At 31.2% G+C, this 20849-nt stretch overlaps 1 protein-coding gene across 1 annotated transcript in view; it reads left to right on the forward strand.

Annotated features, from left to right (window-relative positions):
• Nucleotides 1–1521: 1521 nt before the first annotated feature.
• LOC139503434 (integumentary mucin C.1-like) overlaps nt 1522–20849 on the forward strand; it is a 30154-nt gene continuing 10826 nt past the window's right edge. The window contains exons 1-2 of the mRNA XM_071293214.1: nt 1522–1666; nt 2595–2714. Of these exons, the coding sequence (XP_071149315.1) occupies nt 1522–1666; nt 2595–2714 (265 nt within the window). The remainder of the gene's footprint in view (nt 1667–2594; nt 2715–20849) is intronic.

Genomic DNA, 20849 nt, shown 5'->3' on the forward strand with positions numbered 1-20849 from the left:
ATTAAACAGACATGGAAAAATCAAGCCACAGAACTAATTCATAATCAGAAGAAAAGTGTTGATTGTTTTATTTTCTACGCATGAATCAAAATGATAAGAAAGTTAAATCAAATGTCAATTTAAGCAACTTACAAACCACTGTTTAGTTAAACCCTGAAACTATTTTGTTAATTCAAATTTTTACCAGTCATTGTCTTAAAATCTACGTTAAAGTGCCACTATAATATTGGTTTTAAAAAATGCATCAACTTATACCAATGCTCAGTATATTTACATTTCCATACAGCGTGGAGGTTTGGCTAGTCATAAAACCATGTTCAACCCACCATTATTTTTCACAAAATGTCCTGTATCAAGTCAGGAATATGGTAGTTGTCATCTGATAATTCGTTTTTAAGTTTGCATTGTCATTTATTTTTTGTTGCACTTCTTTGTTCTTTTGTTTTCCTCTTATAGTTGATTTGCTTTTCTCGGTTTTCGTTTGTTACTCGGATTTATTTTTTTTCAATCGATTTATGACTTTTGAACAGTGGTATATTAATTTTGCCTTTATTGAGTATTATTGCATGTCATCTATATTTTACCACTCAATAGTTTGAAAAAGTTTTGAAATATTATAGAAAAGAAAGACAGGCTCTTCTAAGTTCATAAGCGGTGAACAAAATAAAGAATTTATATTTACGTTATCGAACAAATTCTTAAAGACATTCATCGCAATCGCTTTAAAATGTCTTTTCATGCATAATCCAGGTAGAAACATGGACCCTTTAAAAAGTTGTAAGAAATATTATTTTCAAGGTTATAGATACGTTTCATGGACCACTGCCACATACGCTCTATAAGTACAGTCTTTCTGCCCGTACCAAGCAAGTAAATAATAATTACAGCTTGAGAAACAAATGTAAACAAAATAAAAAAACATTGTTCATTTATATTTTTACACTGTTTTTGTAGATATTGGAAATGTTTCTGTAAGATATAAAAACTTTGTTTGCATAATACTGAAAAACGAATACATGCGAGTTGAATATAAAACAGACTACTTATATCGATAAGAACAATGGTGATCATATTCATCAAAGGGACAAAGTTCTTTGATTTTAACAATTTTGCAACCGATAAGAAAACGAAGACGTTTATTATTGTCATCTATACAGCAATATAATTACATGTTAGTCGCCATAAATAGTTTGTTCTTTAGCCTGTTATAGTTCTGTGAATTGATTTTCTAATTATTAAATACATCTGTCAGGATGTACCACGGTTATTTGTCTGCCTTACATTTGAAGCTATCATTTGGGAAAGTGGTTTGTTGCACATTGCAAACGTTAAACATAAATTCAACTCAGAACAATGAAAAGCTGGAAACTAATATTGAGTATTGTTCGTTCTGTTGTTCTTTTTTTGTTCATGTTCGAGTTTTGTCTTGCAAAGCTGAATATTTGTAATTTAATCAAGACAAACGACAGAAAAATTACACCAAGCAGTTCAACATTGAAGATAGAAACAGCTCCATCATCTATGGCTTGTAGTATTATGTGTTGTAATCTGGAATCATGTTGCTATGCTAGTTATGACAATAAAACTAGACAGTGTATTTTAGACGAATCTTGCTGCCCACAAAGTGAACTTACAGGAGATGCCTTAATGATGAAGAAGTCCACAGGTACAATTATATAATTTTATTCAAACAATAGAATTTTATACATTTATTAAGAGGATTCTCTTCCCTGATAAATTTGATTAATAATTGCTACTTTTCTCCAGATGTAAAATGATCAGTTTAATAAGCAGAGTTCACACGGCATTTATATAAATATAATTTAAACACTGATGTTTGGTCGTTTTACACTGGGAAGAGAAAATGTATCAATGTGTCTACATTAAACGGACAAATCATCTGAAACCATTATTGTCGATTTGTTTAAAATGAATCGAGAACGAGGTTTTTAGCCTGATTCATGTAACTTATTTCATTTTCATGTTTAATCTTTTATTATCATTTCCGTAAGGTTGGGGTAGGGTGTCCGACACCAATTTTGGACCCCTCTCCCTTATCTATCGCTTTGTTTTATATTGTATATGTAAATATCTTTATCAACGTTTTATTGTGGATTCTAGTGTTTGCATAGTTCGTCCACTTGTAAGTTTATTGAAATTATGGGAAATTGCTGCAACCAATTTTGTTTTTAAATGATAACAAATAAACAAAAATATAATGGAAAGCTCATACAAATGTATCGGAATCCATTATACTATATAATTAAATACTTAAAGTTTTCCTTAAAAAAAGACTTTTTTAAACGTTTGAATTTAGATAACGCGGCAAATAAAACCATTGCGTTTTATTTTGTACAAAAAATTATTCGTACGAAACTTATTCATTGAGTGTTGTTTTCATTTAACTTGTATTTTCCCTTTTTCATTTCTCCAACGTCCTTAAAAGATATGTTGATGTAATTTTTTATGTGTTTTCATATAGTTGTGCGTTATGGTACGTAAATGTAATATGCCAGTACATATCTAAACAACTTAGTAAATTTACTATACGTTTTGCTTGTATTTTACTATTAGAATTCGTACAAACATTTTAGGTTCATCACAATGTCTAAACGGATGGTTTCAGAACCAGAATAAATGCTACTTCTTCAGTGATGAACACAGGAATTGGAACGATTCTAAGGTTTGTACTCCTGCATTAGTAAAAACAATAGGTAATATCAAAGGTCCCGCTCATTTATTTTGTTATTGAAACACAATTATCAATTTATATTATGCATTATTCGAAGAGGTGAAATCATAAGGTGTCCATAACATTCTGGAATACTAACATAAGATTTATAAACATTCGAAAGGAAAATGCACGATTGTGAAACTGAAAGTCAGGACAACATAAATGCATGATTAAAAATACATGTATGTTAAAATCCAATTTTTTTAAAATGAATGAAGGTACTCAATGAATTTCGACCAGGGGCCGTATGCATTAAACATCTTAACTGAAGTATTCCTTAAACTAAGATTTCACTAAGAATTTCCTCAGTTGAGTCAAATTCTTAAATGGTATGCATAAACTTACTTAAGACTTCACTTAATTAAGGAATACTTAAATCGGAACCTTTCTCTAGTTATCGAATGATATGTATTAGCTCCTTACATGTACCCATCCGTATACAGTTTGTTATGATTATTTACATTTATTGATTAATGCATGCTTTTATTTTAAAGAGCTGGGGTTAAATTGATATTAGTATGTAAAACAATTCAACAGTACGTAACATAAATAATGATGAAAAATTGGCGCTTAAAAGACAACGCTTTGTAAGGTTGATTTTTTGACAAATGAGCATCGGAAGAAAAATATTTCGGTAATCCAAAACTTTTCTCTACTAAATCTTTCATCATCGTTCATGAATGTACTATTTTCTAGAGACAACACTATGTTTTAAACTCTAACAAAACATGATCAAGGTTTCAATGGCGTAGCATAAGACTTAGTGTAGCATTGTAAGCATGTGCTAACAAATAATTTATAAAACACTTTTTTCAATAAAATTTTTACCATTCGTTCAGCTTATTATGTGCTCCCTTTCCAGATCCCTTGCTTACATTTGCTTATGGTTAAAAAAAATCCATTTTAATGTGAAATTAACCTTTTTATCACTTTCCTTTTACAACCAAAAAGGGGGAGGGTAAATTTTTTTTTCAGGAACCCATATACAAACTAGGGCATTTTTCCTACAATCTTTACTTGAGCAAATTATTACAGTAAGTATACTCTCAAAATCCTAACGTACTTAGCAATATTTTCGAAACCGCACTATATCTCACTGAATATATATAAGGAAATATAAAAGATTTTTTTTAATACGAGTTAGGTATCATAGATACCTTATATAAACTTCGAATTCTATGGTGTGTAGCAGTGGGGATGGAGGACTACCGCACCAGTGATTCCATAAACAATCAACCGAATAGTTTCAACAAAATGGAGGTTCATGCATACCCCCTTTTATGAAAGAAATCCACCTCTGGGTAGGTCTTAAAACTTTTCGATTTAGCCAAGTAAGTGAAACAAATTTAGGCTATGTCCAATATATCTTTAGAATAAAACTAAATTGAAAATTCAAATGACCCCCCCCCCCCCCCTAAAAAACCCACTCACACAAACTTAGAAAATGTGGTTTTAATTTGCATGCTCGAAGTTGTTCATCTCTTCATTTTTTCATTCTGTTTTAACTAACGGTTACAATTGATACCACGTGGTTATTTCAACAATTTAAAAAAAAAACGTGTACGTACAGAGTAAACAAAAGAAAAATAGTAGCATGAATTACATGAGTATAAAAACTGAGTACCTTTCGGTATACATAATAACGAGATTGGGAAATAAGGGTAGAATGAGTTTGAAACTACCCACTGTTATCACTTGATTTGTTGATTATACGTGATTTTAAGAAAATTACGATGATCGTTAATATTTAGCAATAAATAAACGAATAATTAGTATTTTATTTCTGATATAATCATTAACCAATCAAATTGTATGTAACCTATTAATGTTCTGCACAAAACGCATACTTTCGACTGATTTTTAACTATTTTTGAAAATTTAAGGTAGCTTTCTAGGTACCTTAGACTTAAGTGTTATATTTAGCGTTTCCTTAGTATAAGGAGTTTTATGCATACCACTTAAGTTTTGTGGGCGTGACTTCAAACAACTAAGATTTTAAATAGGAAATACTTAGTTTAAGATTTTTTATGCATACCACTTAGATGAAAAGGGTGGAGTTTCCTTAACTTAAGTGTTTACTGAGGAAAATCTTAACTTAAGTAGCTTTATGCATACGGCCCAAGACCTGTCTCAGTATCAGGCATGGGGCGAATTACATTACAATGTAATGCATTATATACAATTACCTTGACAAAACCATGCATTTAAGTGCAACTACAATTGCATTCATTTATCAAAGTAATGCATTATATAACAATTACTTTTGCAAAGTAATGCATTAAATGACACATTATATTTGTAATTTGTATTATCAATGGAATAGAAATATCAAACAGTTAAACATTAAAAGGATTTTGAAGGTTTTATTCTGCATGCACATTCTATGTTTTAAGGTATACATCTCTGTCTTTTCTCTAAAACAAACTTACAAAGTAGAAGTTAAATATTTATTTTAACTTAATGTTAACTCTACTATACTTTTTGGTATTTTGATTTCAATCAAAATATGTACTGAATTTCTTTAATTATATAATAAGCATGAACAAGTGTTAAATGATGAAAATATTGATTGTAAAACAAACTAATTAGCGTTTTTTTTTTAACAGTCTTCAATTATTTTTAATTTAATCATGATAAAGCACATTGTTGTATGTTTTGATCTTTTGACAACAATGGAATACAATAATACTTTTCAAATGTCAATATTTTTTTATGCAGGAAAATTTATGAAAATGTATGAATTAAATAAAATAAGAAGAAAAAGAAATCTGATATAGAGTGTTGTATTATTCATTTTGAATTGTAATTTGGTTATTCCGGTACTTATAGTTATAACTAGGTGTAAACAGTAATGCCATGTTATGCAATGTAATGCATGAAATTAAACAACCTTTTGCTAATAATGTAAAAAAAAGTAATGCATTATATTCAATTACAGGTTATGCACAATCTACTGCATTACATGCAGTTAAAATTTGCATTACCCCATGCCTGCTCAGTATGTTATTGAATTTTGTATGCAGTTTTCTTTGTATTTTACGTCCATATTTCTAGTGTGTGTATTTACAGAGAACAGTAAAATTTGCTTTCACCTAGATCACTTCAATCGTAAAATAAATGCAGAATAACTGGAGGTCTGACTTTAAACTGGTTTTGAATCGGGTTTTGCCCTTTACGTCGATAGATTACCCTTCGCTGTTGCCCGTCATAATATTTTAAGCATAAAGGGCAAACCCGTAAGAAATGTAGTATAAATAAAGTCCAATAAATTGCTTTCTAATAGGAAGAATTGAAGGCTTCGTTTTATGATTTAATTGAATTGTAAAAACATTGATTTTGCCACGTTTTCAATATGAGTTTTCTGAATGTACCTTTACTCCTGAGTAGATTTTTTTTTAAAGAATCATTAACTTATTAATTCCTCAACGTGCTCTGAACACATATAACATAAATATTAAGAAAAATCGATAAGAATTTTCACATATTTTTAGGTTTTATTAGAAGAATTTTAAAACAATTATACAGACACTCTTGACCTATTGAACCTTAATGAAATTAAAAGACAGAAATCAACATTGTGATATCATGATATATAATATCCATTTTAGTCTATTTGCGATAGTTACGGCAGTATGCTTGTAGAAGTAATATCAAGTTGTGAACTGGACTTTTTGAATACAAAGGTAAAGGATGTTGGTATGTATATATAATTCAATTATATTTTATAACAAATTTTAAATCAGAAATTCTAATTTTTCAATTTATGTTAAAATAAAAAGCTTACATCTTTCTGACCCGAAAGTACCCGTAGGCACAAGAGACATGCAATTGTTCAAATAAGATACAAAATAGGTGCGAAAGATACCAATTTATAAATTGAAAATAATTAGAAATAGATATAGAAATATGGTATGAGTGCCAATGAGACAACTCTCCATTCAAGTAACAATTTATCAAAGTAAACCATTATAGGTCAAGGTCGGAACAACACAATGGCTAAAAAAATAAAAAGATAAACCATCAAACTATCAAACAAAAGTACACAAAACACATCATGGAAATAAGACTAAGGACATGAACCCCGCCATACAACTGGGGTGATCTTATGTGCTCCTATAGGGTACAAACTGATCATTAGTTAAGTTTAAATCAAGATTTTACTAACTGCAACACCTTGTTTGTATGAAAAAATCCTGTATCACCAACAATTTTTTTCGCAAAAAATGAAACCACAAAAATACTGAACTCCGAGGAAAATTCAAAACGGAAAGTCCCTAATAAATTGGAAAATTAATGTAGAAAATGGTGAGTTGAACCAGGTTTTATAGCTCTAAACCTCTCACTTGTACAAAAGTCGCATCAACTTCCATCATATTGACAAAGATGCGTTAACAAAGTGTCACAAATAGGGGTACAACAACAACACAAACCCCACCAAAGACAGGGCTTTATTTCAGGTTCTCCGGAAGGATGAGCACCTTGTTCCATATGTGGCACACATCGTGCTGTCCATGTTACACGAAACTGGTAAATAGTCTAATTAGATAAGTCACATTTGTGAAAAGTGAACGGAATGTAGTTACGACATAAGTACCATTTCCGAACTCGTCTGTATAACGGGTATTCCATAACGGTGCACCAAATAGTGATGTCGTTCGTGAAATATACGAAGTGATGACTGCAACTTCATCATTTGGAACTCTTGGTTAAAGATGAAAAGGTCAAAATTGGGAAGCTGAAACCATCTCTTTTTTGTCGAAAGTTTTGTTTTTAACCGACCCTCATAGTCAATTTCTAGATACAAGTCATAATCAAATGGCAAAATCAAAAGCTCACAGATCAAACGAACGGATAACAACTGTCATATTCCTGACTTGGTACATGCATTTTCTTATGTAGAAAATGACTGATTGAACCTGGTGATATAACGCTTAACCTCTCACTTGTATGACAGTCGCATCAAATTCCATTATATCTAAAACGATGCGTGAATAAAACAGACATCTCACTATTTATTTGTAAGACCTATAGATTACTATATTTTTTTTTATATACATATTAGACAAAAAAATTGTTGACCTTAATAGTCGTTCACAAATATTTCTTTTGGTTATGTTTTCTTACAAACAATTTCAGATGGTTTCATCTTCTGGTTAGGCGGCACAGACATAGAAAAAGAAGGCGATTGGATATGGTCCACTAGTCAGTCACATATCACCTTAAATGCATGGGAAGTCGGACAACCAGACAATTTCAATGGAGAGGAACACTGCCTTTCCATGAAAAAAACGCTTAACCTGTTTAATTGGAGTGATAAGCGTTGTACATCCATAAGGCGTTTCATCTGTGAAAAAAGTAAGATGTATTTTGTATTTGTTGTCAACTTAATGACCAGAGTATTTACAATATAAATAGATTAACAAATTGTTTTACCATGACAATTTAGATACAAAATGATGATCGCCAAAACTACGTTTTATTAATTGAGAATTAACTTTTTCTGTTTGAGTGGCATTTGCCTTTTCTTTGGTGATGTCACTCATACTTCGACTTTCTATTTTGGTTACACCTGTTGCACATATTGCACATGTTGTATTATATCTATAACCTTGCTTCTATAATTTTTGTCGGTCAATTGTGACGTTAACCGTTAGCAACCCATTTCTGTAGTAGTTTGTCTGGCTATGAAAACAAGTTTAATCCACCATTTTAAGCATTAGCAAATTCCTGTACCAAGTCAGGAATAATACAGTTTTTGTCAATTCGTTTGATGTTTGTGAGCTTTTGCTTTTGCAGCGAGTTTCTACTGCAACCAATGGAAATCATTACCTCGTGTCTCCGAAATTCTATCACAATCCGCCAAGGGTGGAGAGGTGGTAAGTGGATCGTAACCCTTGGCTAGCAAAGATGGCTTTAATCATGTGATCAAAAACTTTCTGTTTTGAATTGTATGTGAAGTAACGTTTTGCCAAGGAAGAAACAGTCATTGACATCATGCTTCATTTGGTTATTCCATACTTTGTTTGGCGTTGTTCTTTAAATAGATGTTTTACGGAAAATTAAAATGACAGGCACACGTTTGTAATGTTGGTTATATGTACCTGTAGTCATTAGTAAACATCCTGATTTATATATTATTCGTTTCCAATAGCTCATAGTATTACATTATGTACATGTTTGTTAATTTAATCATTCGTTAAATCAAATATATTCTTAGTAGATATTATACATTGACATTTTTCTTACAGACTTGTTTAATTGAGTGGAAAACAAACAAACAGAGGAGACAAAGATGACATTCATTTAAACGATAATGCTTTTATTGAACTAGTTGTTGTATAATGGAAATTTTATCAGCAGAGTGTGTAAATGTGTAGCCATAACACCAGGTTCAACCCATCATTTGTTTTAAAATGGCTTATATCAAGTTAGGATTATTAACCTTTTCTTCTTTTTTTTTTTTATCAAATATGCCGTTTCTATGTATGTTGATGTTTGTTTTTGCTGTACACTAGATTTTTGTTGTCCCGTTTTTCCTCTTATAGTTGTGTTTCACTCGGTTTTAATTTGTGTAACCCGGATTTGTTTCCTCTTATCGATATACGTCTTTTGAACAGTAGTACAATACTGTTGTACTAAATTAGAGATTTTATAAACTCGTTCACTGTTACTGCAGGCAATATATATATATATAACGTTCTTGTACTACCTGTAATCACACCTGGTATTTTAAACGCTATGTTTTGTAACTCTGAAATGCTGATAAATACAGATGAGGTAGAATGTCAAAATCAGAAAAGCAAATGTTTGATTTTGCCATTTGATGTGGGACGTTCTTGCTTGATTTTTCCTCGGATTTAAATTGTTTTGTGATATTACTTAAATACCAGGTATGTACTAAGATAGGCAACACCAAGGGTGATCACCACCAGTTTTTTTCGTGGGGTTCGTATTGGTTTGTCTTAGTTTTCTATGTTGTTTTGTGTACTATCTTTTTTCTGTTCTCTGCCTTTTTTCAGCCATGGCGTTGTCTTTTCTTTTCGATGAATGAGTTTGAATGTCCCTATGGTATCTTTTGTCCCTCTTTAAACGAAGGTTAATGAAAAGAAGACTTGATTGAGTTAAGCCTTCTAACTGATATTTTATCGTGTGGTTTTCTATGTTGTGATGTTATGCTATTGTTTGAGAAAAAGGGAGAAGGTTTTGTACCATTAAAATGTTTAATCCCGCTGCAATGTTTGCACCTGTACTAAGTCAGGAATCTGATTAACAGTAGTTGTCATTTGTTTATGTAATTTATACGTGTTTCTCGTTTCTCGTTTTTTATATAGATTAGACCGTTGGTTTTCCCGTTTGAATGGTTTTACACTAGTTATTTTTGAGCCCTTTATAGCTTTTTGTTCGGTGTGAGCCAAGGCTCCGTGTTGAAGGCCGTACATTGACCTATAATGGTTTACTTTTATAAATTTGTTATTTGGATGGAGAGTTGTCTCATTGGCACTCACACCACATCTTCTTATATTTATTATAGATTTAAAGCTACAGAACTGCTTTCTTGCTATACCTTTGTCCTTGACGATCAATGCCATGAACATTTAAGGCAGGAATATATAAATTATATTCTATTTTTAACTCTATTGTACTTGGTGTATATAATGTTTATCAATAAAAGTAGTAATGGTTTTTTGAATTGTTTATCTAATAGTGCCCGAAGTACAAAGTATCATATGCACAAATAAAGCGTCGAACATGTGTTTAAAATTTTGGATGCACTAATTATTGACATCAGGATCAATTTGCTATTAAAATCCAGGAGAACTACTTTCAAAGATAATAACAAACTGTTTTACATTGATAACTAATTGCCTGTATTAAAAAACGACCTGTTTCATTCTTGTCACAAAGTACTGTATATTCATTACTTATTCCGCGTTTCCACAATGAAGCTAAAAATATACAAATATTGGCTCACGAAGTTAAATATGTCCAAACAAATAAATATCATAATTATTTTTTATGATAAATTGGTAAAAAAAAGGATACCTTTAAAAACTAAATACTATTTCAAGACACTATGAGTACGTTGTAATTATCTCTTTGATTTTTTTCTACATACTATATAATTTTGAATGATCATTTCTATCAGATTATTTGTTTACAAAAACTTTCTGAGTAAAAAAGAAACATATGAAAGACAAGCAGACTTTTTAGAACTACGGTTTTGCTAGATACACATATTTTAGCTTTAAACTTTAAAGGCCACGTTAATCAATATAAACAACTGAAAGGTGATGAATAGAAACACTATTGCATGATCAGTGAGTTTGTCACCACTAAATAGCCTGAAAATGTTTTAAAATATTATAGAAAAGAAAGAAAGGTTAAAAAAGTTCACCAGCAATTTACCAACATAAAAATAGAAGATACATAATTATCGCTTGAATTCTTTAATATAATAAAAGTGCAAAAATTCTGAATTCAATGGCTTTCACTATAAAATGTCTTTACATAATCACTGTTTTTCTGTCCGTACCACATAAGTAAATAAAGGCAACAGTAGTATACCGCTGTTCGAAATTTATAAATCGATTGAGAAAAAAAAAAAAAATAAATCCGGGTAACAAACTAATACTAAGGGAACCGCATCAAATATAAGAGGAGAACTACGACACAACAGAAACACAACATTAAAATGTAACACACACAGACACGAACTTTAATATAACAAATAAAACAAATAAATGGGAAAACATAAAGTACAGAGAAACACACGAATAATAGCTAACAAAAGGTACCAGATTTGAAATTTAATAAGCCAGACGTGCTCTCGTCCACACAAGACTACCCAGTGACGCTCTGATGAAAAAAGTTCGAAAAAGTACAAAGTTGAAGAGCACAGAGGACTGAAACGTTACGACCAACACAGCTATGATTCTACCTGGGTTAAGAGCATCCTTATTATTTAGAATAATTCATACTTTTGCAAACAGTAAATTTTATAAAATGACTATATAATATATATACATGATAAAACAGAAGTGGTGACTAACTGCAGAACTAAAAAAACATAAAACAACTTAAACTAGCACATGGAAATACACAGCCGAGTTAGCCAAGGTCATGAACGCAGTGACGTCACATTTGAATTTCTAAGAAAATTTACCAAAAATAAGATAGAATAAGGACTATGTTGAATAATTGAAAATTACAATACAAATTAATATCAAATGGTTGTAGTAATTAGATAATTAATTGTATTATCTAGCTATGTCGGTGTTTCTTCTGAATGAAACTGTAAACCAAATTTATCGTATAAATTTCGTTGATCCACACTAAAAAAAATCTAATAAATTAACTGGATAATTAATTATCTTTACCATAACACACGAATACAACAGAAAAAAAAAAAGATTTACATCTACAAACGTTAAGACATTTTACAAAATCCGATGAGAATAACAAATATAACATCAAAACTAAATACATGAATTTGTGGTAGAAAAGTACCGTGATACGTCTTATAGCAATGCGAATTCACACTCAACAAAGCAACCACAATAGGGAATAAGTCACGTTCTGATATTAAAAAATCAGACGACATAATGACAAAACACAATCTAACACTTGGTAAAAATGTCCTTAGTTAGTATGGACAAAGACAAATCGTATGGATCAACTATTCGTGATGGTGTCCGTGAAATTTCCGGAGTTTTATTTTTAATCTGTCCTCCTCAAAACTTTGATGGATCAGTTCCTGTCTATGAAATCCATATAGTGTGAACATGCACGAGAATAACGTATCAATTGAGATATGTAAACACCATACGAAGGGGCAGAGGGTACGTTACTGCTGAGAAATGGGAAATTGATAATTGGGAAGTTGAAATCGACCGTTTATCATAGATTTTCGTGTGAAGTCGTCCATCTGTGCCAAATTTGAGGAAAAGATCAAGGTATGAAGTAGTGGCTGAAATATGGTTATTCAATGCTATGATATCATCAATATAGCAGAAAGTAAAATTGAAGAATTTCGCAAGGTGCTTTTTCTTTTTTTGTCTTTAAGAAGGTTCTGAATGAATTCTGCCTCATACGAGAACAAAAACAAATCGACCATTAGGGGTGCACAATTAGAACCCATTGGAATACCGACTGTTTGTTGAAATATAAATCTTCCAAACTCAACAAATATATTGTCGATCAAAAAGTCCAGCATATTGATAATATCATATTCAGTATATTTTTTTCTGGTAGATTCGGTGTGGTTCTTTGCAAGCTATGAGTTATTGTAACCCAAAACAAGAAATATGTATCTACGATTCCCATTTTTATAGAAAAAGCTCTGTTTAATGAGATGGTGAAGTCGATCTTTCAACTGAGCATTGGGAATAATCGTGAAAAGCGTAGAAAAATCAAACGTCTTCATGTTGCTGCAAAATTGCAAAGATTGTGATCGAAGATTAAGCAGTAAATATTTTGATTTTTTGAGATTCCACATCTGGTTAACACTACTGGTAGAATATATATCATCACAATATTTTTGAAGCCCATTTTTAACTGTAGAGAGAATAGTAGTCAGTACTTTAGAAAGATGTTAAGTCGAACTGCATCGTTCTTCATATGGAGTTTTATGTAGTATTGGTATCCAGTATAGTGATGGTAATTGTTTATGTTTTTTTTTATTGTGATACCAAAAGAAAAAAGGACAGAATTGTTATTTTGTAAATTTCGTCCTCTGTAAATGATGTTCAAGAATATGTAGGATTACCAGTAGTTCTATTTATTCCAAGCTCTGTAGTGAGACATTGCAAATAATGGTTTTTACATATGAAGACAATATTATTGAGGCTTTATCTGCTGGAACAACGACACATGTGTCATGCAAAGAGGATAAAGCATCCACAACATCAGGATTCTTGAAAAGGTCAGTAACTCTTGTGCTCATAGTTCATCGTAGTTTTTAAATGCGCTTCTGAATGCATGATCGAATAGCTTTGATCCATTCAGACAAAGTGTCAAGTTTTGATTCGTCTTGTTCGCGCTTTATCTATTTTCTTCCATAGTCCTCAACTGCATTCATCAGTAACTTGAAGTACTTTTTTCAGTTGATGGGCTGTGGAATTCTATATTTTGGTTCCTTGGTGTACAAGTATAACTCAGGAAATCGTTTTCCTAAAAACTTGCATAAGTAAAAACCTTGACCACATACTCTAACGTCATTTAATTTTTGCAGTTTTGGAAGACATCTAGGCCTAATGTGGACATATGACACTTAATACCAAATGAAGAACAAAGTGTCATTTTTTCTGTAGGCATACATAAATGTATAGTTGATACTGAGTATGCGGGATTGATAGAAACACAGAGAAAGAAAATAATTGTGAAATAAATGTGTTTGAATTTAAAAAAAAAATAAGCAAATGCAGAGCAAAAATTTAAACACAATATAAATATTGTTCGTTTTTAAATATACACTGTGGTTTATATATAAGGAATTTTGCATAAATTGCAAAACTTTATTTAGATTGAATCAAGTAGTGAATACATGTGCAATTGAATTACTTTTGAGAAGAACAATAATATCAATAGAAACAATGTTAATGGCGATCTTTTCACTCATAGCATGCATAGTTAACAAGCTCTTTGGTTAAAACTATTATGCAACAATTAAAAAAACGAGGTCATGGATTATGTACAGAAATGTTCCTTCATCCAAGCATATCTTGGATGTGCAGGATGAAGGTCATTCTTAGAATATGAGCCTGAGGCTCGAAAGTAATAAATTAGCTTAACTTCTCTATGAGGGGTGAAGCTTACATGTAATATCTCTGTTTAAAGAAACAAACTATAGCTGGCCAGTGACCTTGACCCTAGTATATAAGCACCTGTTCCACAATAACTTGTCATAATTTAAAGCAAGTTTGTGTCGACCAAATATAAAACCCATTGGAAAAAGGGTGGGTCTGACTGATAATCCCTAGGGTGGGAATTAATTACTTTCGAGCCTCAGGCTCATATTCTAAGAATGACCTTCATCCTGCACATCCAAGATATGCTTGGATGAAGGAACATTCTTATTCATATTTCGCCTTCGGTCTCAAGTAATAAATTAGCTTGTTTAAAGTGTAGACACAAACTAAAAACAATTTTTATATAAATGCCAACATTTAATAAAGCATAGAAATCACAAGATAATCCAGTAACTACAACTGAAGAAAAGTGTTTTAGTACTGATATTATTCACTTTCCCTTTTATAGAACTTATAAAAAGTTTTACCATATGTCCAGACTAAGCTGTTGCCATAATGTCTTTAATAGAACATCCTGAAGCTAAATGCACTTATGAAGAGGTTCCTCTAAATGAGTAAACCTTAAAACCTCGGCTAAAATTAGAACTCTCTCTAACTATCTAAACTTTACAAAAAGACTTAGATGAATTCTCTCACATATTTTGTACACAAAACATGATAAAACATTGTCTTAACAACACAAAGTTTTGGTTTATCAAAACCCTTGATCACCTCATTAGGTAGACTAACTAACAGATCTAGTATTTTTCAAAAACTCATGTATATGAAAAAATAAAGTGCCATGTCTCTGAATGAAAAACATAGAATGTAAATCTACAGCTGATAAAGATTGTACTTTGGCAGTTGTAGTCAAGGCAAATAAAGACACAAGTATAAAAGACAGTCTTCAATGTAAAATCCTCTAATGAATATAAAGAACTTAAAAAGATAGCACTAAATTCATCTCCATAGTGAAAGAGTATCGAACTCTTCAATTGCAGATTCAGGCTTAAACAACCTTTCACATATGCATGTAGTAAACAAACAAATTTAGTAACATCTAGCTACTTCTTAAAGGATCAAGTCTGTTTCAACATAAAACAAGTAAAATTCACATTAAACATGCTGAATATGAAAAGCTTGTGTTTTACAAAAAAATTTAATAATCAATAACATCCTTTTGAGATGGTGATAAGGAATTGGTTCTCTTTGAACACACCAAATAATGAAATTTCTCAAAAAATATTAATAATGCTTGATCATAGATGCATGATCTCCAAGATGAAGTGTAAATATATTTTACAAATGATTCTGAAATCTCCTGTTTATATGAAAGTGATTTCTGAATAAATACACACATTTTTACCCTACCGCACAATCAACCATTCAGGTGTTGGTCACTTATACTTTTTACAATACACAGTTAAATCAAATCTCTTCCTGACGGAAAGGCATTCTTCAGTATATAACATTGTTACTAACTTTTATGTTTAGCAGAACTTTTAACTGTCAAATAAACTAAAATTGGTCTTAGCAAAGAAAACAACTCTGAGCAGACCAAAAGGAATAATCAAAAGAGCCTTTTGAACTTTATCACTAATAATTTTCTTTATAATTATCCCCAACAATGAAAAAGATGGGAAAATATAAGGTCTTAAATCTGACCATGAAAAGTACAAACATCTTGTTGGTCAAAAGACAACGAATCAATTATCTACAGATTTGAAAATGAAAACGTGATAACAACAAAACAAATATATCTTCTTTCAATTGCCATCCTGTTGAATCTGTAAATTTTTTAGACATATGATAAGCATCAAAATTTTCTTACCAGGAATATATAGAGCTGTGATAAAAATGTTCTTTCTTGAACACCAAGCCCAAATAATGAAATATTTGTAGTAAGCATGTTTTAAAAGTGACAAAGAGGTTATACCTCCTATTGCATAATAAATGCTACTGAAATTGTATTTTCTGATTGTATAACTCTCTGTGACTAAAAATTTCTCTCCAAAAGAAAAATATAGCCAACAATTCTAAGAAATCTATATGAAATGAGCGCATGTTCTTAAAGAAGCTCCATCTACCAAATCAAAAAATTTTCTTCAAATTTGGATCCCAAATCCTTCTAATGAGGCATCTGGTCCAATCCAAAAACTTATTTGGATGGGTCTAAAAATCAATTCTTAATTTCTGATTTAAATCGTTAAAAATTTCACCTATAGATTGATGATAATAAACACTGTAACAACTATAGTGTTTCAACATTATTTCTCGCCATGTTTCTGCAACATTCCCACAGATACTGCATTAAAAGCATGTGCCACAAGACCAATATATGATGCAAATCATCTATAATACAGTTACACAATTCTATTTAAGAAGAATTTCCCAAGGGAGATAATTTTAACATTTCACATCCGTCAGAAAAAACTTAAATAGCTCAGTATCAATAATGAGACAAAGGAAAACAATATGCTTCCAAGGAATGAGTACCAACTTCTCAAAATTTATTCCGAAGCACAGCTTATCAAGCATTTGCACCACTTCTTCTGTATTCACAATACAACCATCTAAATTCTGATCCATAATAAAAGAATCATCAATGTATAAACTATAGCATGTATATACTTCAAGTGACATTATTTCATAAAAATACTTAGACAGGTTTTAAAACCTTAGTAAAAACTCTTGATGCAGAAGCCAATCCAAAACAAAGAACATAAATATCATATCAATGTCCTTTCCACATAAATCAGGCAATTGTGATATAATCATAAATGATACTTAAATATGCACCTGTGAGATCTATAGATGTTAGCTCTCTCTCTATATATATATAGATAATCATCCCTAAGAATTACATCTAAACAAAAGATAAATGGTCCTGCTCCAAATGCTGATTAGCCACAAGCTAAGTATGTTTGAATTATTCAAATAGGTAACAGGCCTTGAAGACCCATCTTTCTTAGGAACTAAGAAAATATAGGAAATAAACTGATTTTCCAATGATCGATCAACCTCTTAAATAGCTCCCTTAGCTATCAATTTTTGGACTTCTGAAATTATTTCATCCTTATGAAAGGTGAAATGTATTTTATTCAAATATGTGGTACATCATTAAAAATAATTTTATAACCATTTCTTAATAAATCTAATTTCAATAGACCATTAGTAACATTTTCTAAATCATAATATTTAAGTTATCTACTGTATATAGCAACTGGTTGAGAAATGTGACCTCTTTGAGATTCTCTGTTCCCTTTTGGGAAACCTCTTCCTCTCAATGAAGTGAATTGCCTACTAGTATATGCCCTGTTAACCAACAGAGCCTCCACAGTTAAAAGACTGATATTGCCTTTCCCATAACAGCTGGGAGTAAAATAATTGCTAGACCTGGAACCTCTTCCAAGGAATCTAGAATTTGCTTAAGAATCTTTGTATAATCACCAAGTTTGCTTCATGCAATCATAACTAAAAACGTAATAAATCAACTATCACATCAGAATTACAAATAAGTTTTATCATCTAGATATTTCTGAGGATCTCCTATGCGTTAAAATAGAAACCCATGGTCAAACAAACAAATAGAATTTTACAATAAAATCCTCAACAATAGAGGTGATGATCAACCCCTTAATAAAGTATCTCTGGGTTTCCTGCATCTTTGAAACCACATAGTGGGCCTGTCTAGGCAGTGCCATTTCAATCTTGTTATTTATCCTAGACACACTACGATTCTCACAGTTCTCAGGGTGATAGTATTACTCCTCTATGAACTTGATATTTTCCTGATTTGATATTTACTGACATGGTAGTATTATTAACAGTCACAGAAAGTCCAGAAGAAAACTTACACAGTTTTCTGCCTTTTTAAACAATTTTGGGATTTTCCAAGCAAAATCATGATTAAACTGTTCAACAAACAGGATGAGATAATGGACCATTAATCTCATTTAGAGAAGCCTTAAAGGCTTCTGAAAACCTTAATGCAGGAACAAAAGACGTATCAAAATTCAGTTCCGGCTGGACTATCATCAGCCATGGCACAAACTCCAAAAGGAGGTACATGAACAGTATCATTACAGTAGTTCAGATCAAAATTAGAACTAAATCTTCATTAAAGTAAGCCTCTAATGGCAAAATTCGAATAAAGCAGCAGGTTTCTCTACAAACTCTGCTTGAGTTGAAGGCAGAGAAACTGTCTCAAACCTCATGATTCATACATGTTCTTTACTACATTAATAAAAGAGTCAATGCATCAATATGTATACAAATGTACATGCCTATCTTAAATCTCAACAGCACTATCTTAAGAAAAATTCACAAATCAAGGAGATTTTGAAGCTATACAAGTAGCACTAGATTTAAAAACTTACTTTTGACTCGTTCTGTTGCTTTGTCAATTATTTCCAATTGCAATGCCATTATGATCTTTATAAAACTACTAGGTTTTATAACTGTTTAAGAAGAGGATTTATTCAAAATACCTCTTGTTTTCCTATTAAATTTATCATCTTTAATTTCTAAAACAACTGAGATGATGAAAATCATAGCCATCACCCTTGTAAGTGTAAACATAATTCTATACATCTTGCAAAAGCAATACATTTGCATAATCAAATTCAGCCATTGTAATAAAATAATGTGTACCTGTGCAGGTAAAACACGTGTAAATTCTGAAGAGTACTCACGACCTTCAGGTGAATAGAAATACTTTTAAATATCTACCTGTTTAACAAACAGGTGTATGAATTAAGAAACAAATGTGCTGTACATCGTACTAAGGCAAAAACTTAATGAATATATAAAATTGTCATACATCGTAGACAATAACATTTTTTTTTTTTTTTAAATTAATTTCCATCGACACTTGTCATACATCGTAGACAAGAAATTTAAATTCATTTCCATCAACACTTGTCATACATCGTAGACAATTGAGGAATTATTATTTCTAATTAACAAAATAACATTAGAACTTGTCGTACATCGTACACAAGTTAAATGTAACTTTAGTAACTTTCCCCTAAATCTAAAATAAAAATAAATTAACTAAAACGAATTCAAGTGAAGTGTTCACTTCACCCCTCTAGAAAAATAATGACAAGTTATTGTGGAACAGGTGCTTATATACTAGGGTCAAGGTCACTGGCCAGCTATAGTTTGTTTCTTTAAACAGAGATATTACATGTAAGCTTCACCCCTCATAGAGAAGTTAAGCTAATTTATTACTTGAGACCGAAGGCGAAATATGAATAAGAATATAATTACATGTTAATGGACATGCATAGTTAGTTTTGAAGGCGGTTGTCGATCTGTAACTTGATTTTCTAATCATTAATTACATCTGTCAATATACTGGCTATTTGTCTACCTGATATATAAATCAGTCATTTGGGAAAAGTGGTAGTTTGCACATTGCATACGTTAAACAAAACATCAACCTAGTGCAATGAACATTTTGGAAATAACGTTGCATGTTGTTCATTTTATTGTTCGTCTTCTGCTCATGAACACACTATGTTTTGCAAAGCTGAATACTAAAAAACAAGGTTTTATCAACACAAAAGACAGTAAAATTATACCAAGCAGTTCAACATTGAGGACCGAAATCGCTCCATCATCTATTCCGTGTAGTACCCTCTGTTGCGTGCTAGGATCATGTTGCTACGCTAGTTATGACAAGAAAACTAGACAGTGTATTTTAGAAGAATCTTGCTGCCCACAAAGTGAACTTTCAGGAGATGCATTCATGATGAAAAAGTCCACAGGTATAATTAGACAATTAAAAAAAAAGCATTTGTAATTCATTTATTAAAAATTCTATAAAAAAACCCCAAAACTTTCTGTAACCGGAATAGGATCTAACAATGTCTAATGTAAGAGTAAAATAATAAGAATGTGTTAGTTTCTGCTGAGAAAGCAGCGAACTCTGATCTGTTTATTATATGAAAGTATTACATCGACGTCATACGCTTTTTTCGAAGACTTTGAAACTTTTCCTACACCATAACATATAGAGCGGAAAATAATGTAATTTCGACGGATTAAAATGAGTTTTCCCTTATAAATTTTATTTTTTTTCTGCCACTTTTCCTTCAGCATGAAAAGATAAACAAGCAGAATTCATGTACCATATACTTGTATATAAATTTCTTTTAAGGTAGATCATCTGGCTTCAACATCTTGGATTGTATAATAGCAGAACACAATCAGCTTAGGTCTAAGACTATTCAACTATGTAAAGAAAATAACGGGGTAAAAAATATTTTACGACTGTTTTTTAAAAAAAACTGTAATTTTTTCGGATGATAATTTTTTTTTTA

Source organism: Mytilus edulis, chromosome 14 (assembly GCF_963676685.1).
Source record: "Mytilus edulis chromosome 14, xbMytEdul2.2, whole genome shotgun sequence".
Classification (NCBI taxonomy): Eukaryota; Metazoa; Mollusca; class Bivalvia; order Mytilida; family Mytilidae; genus Mytilus; species Mytilus edulis.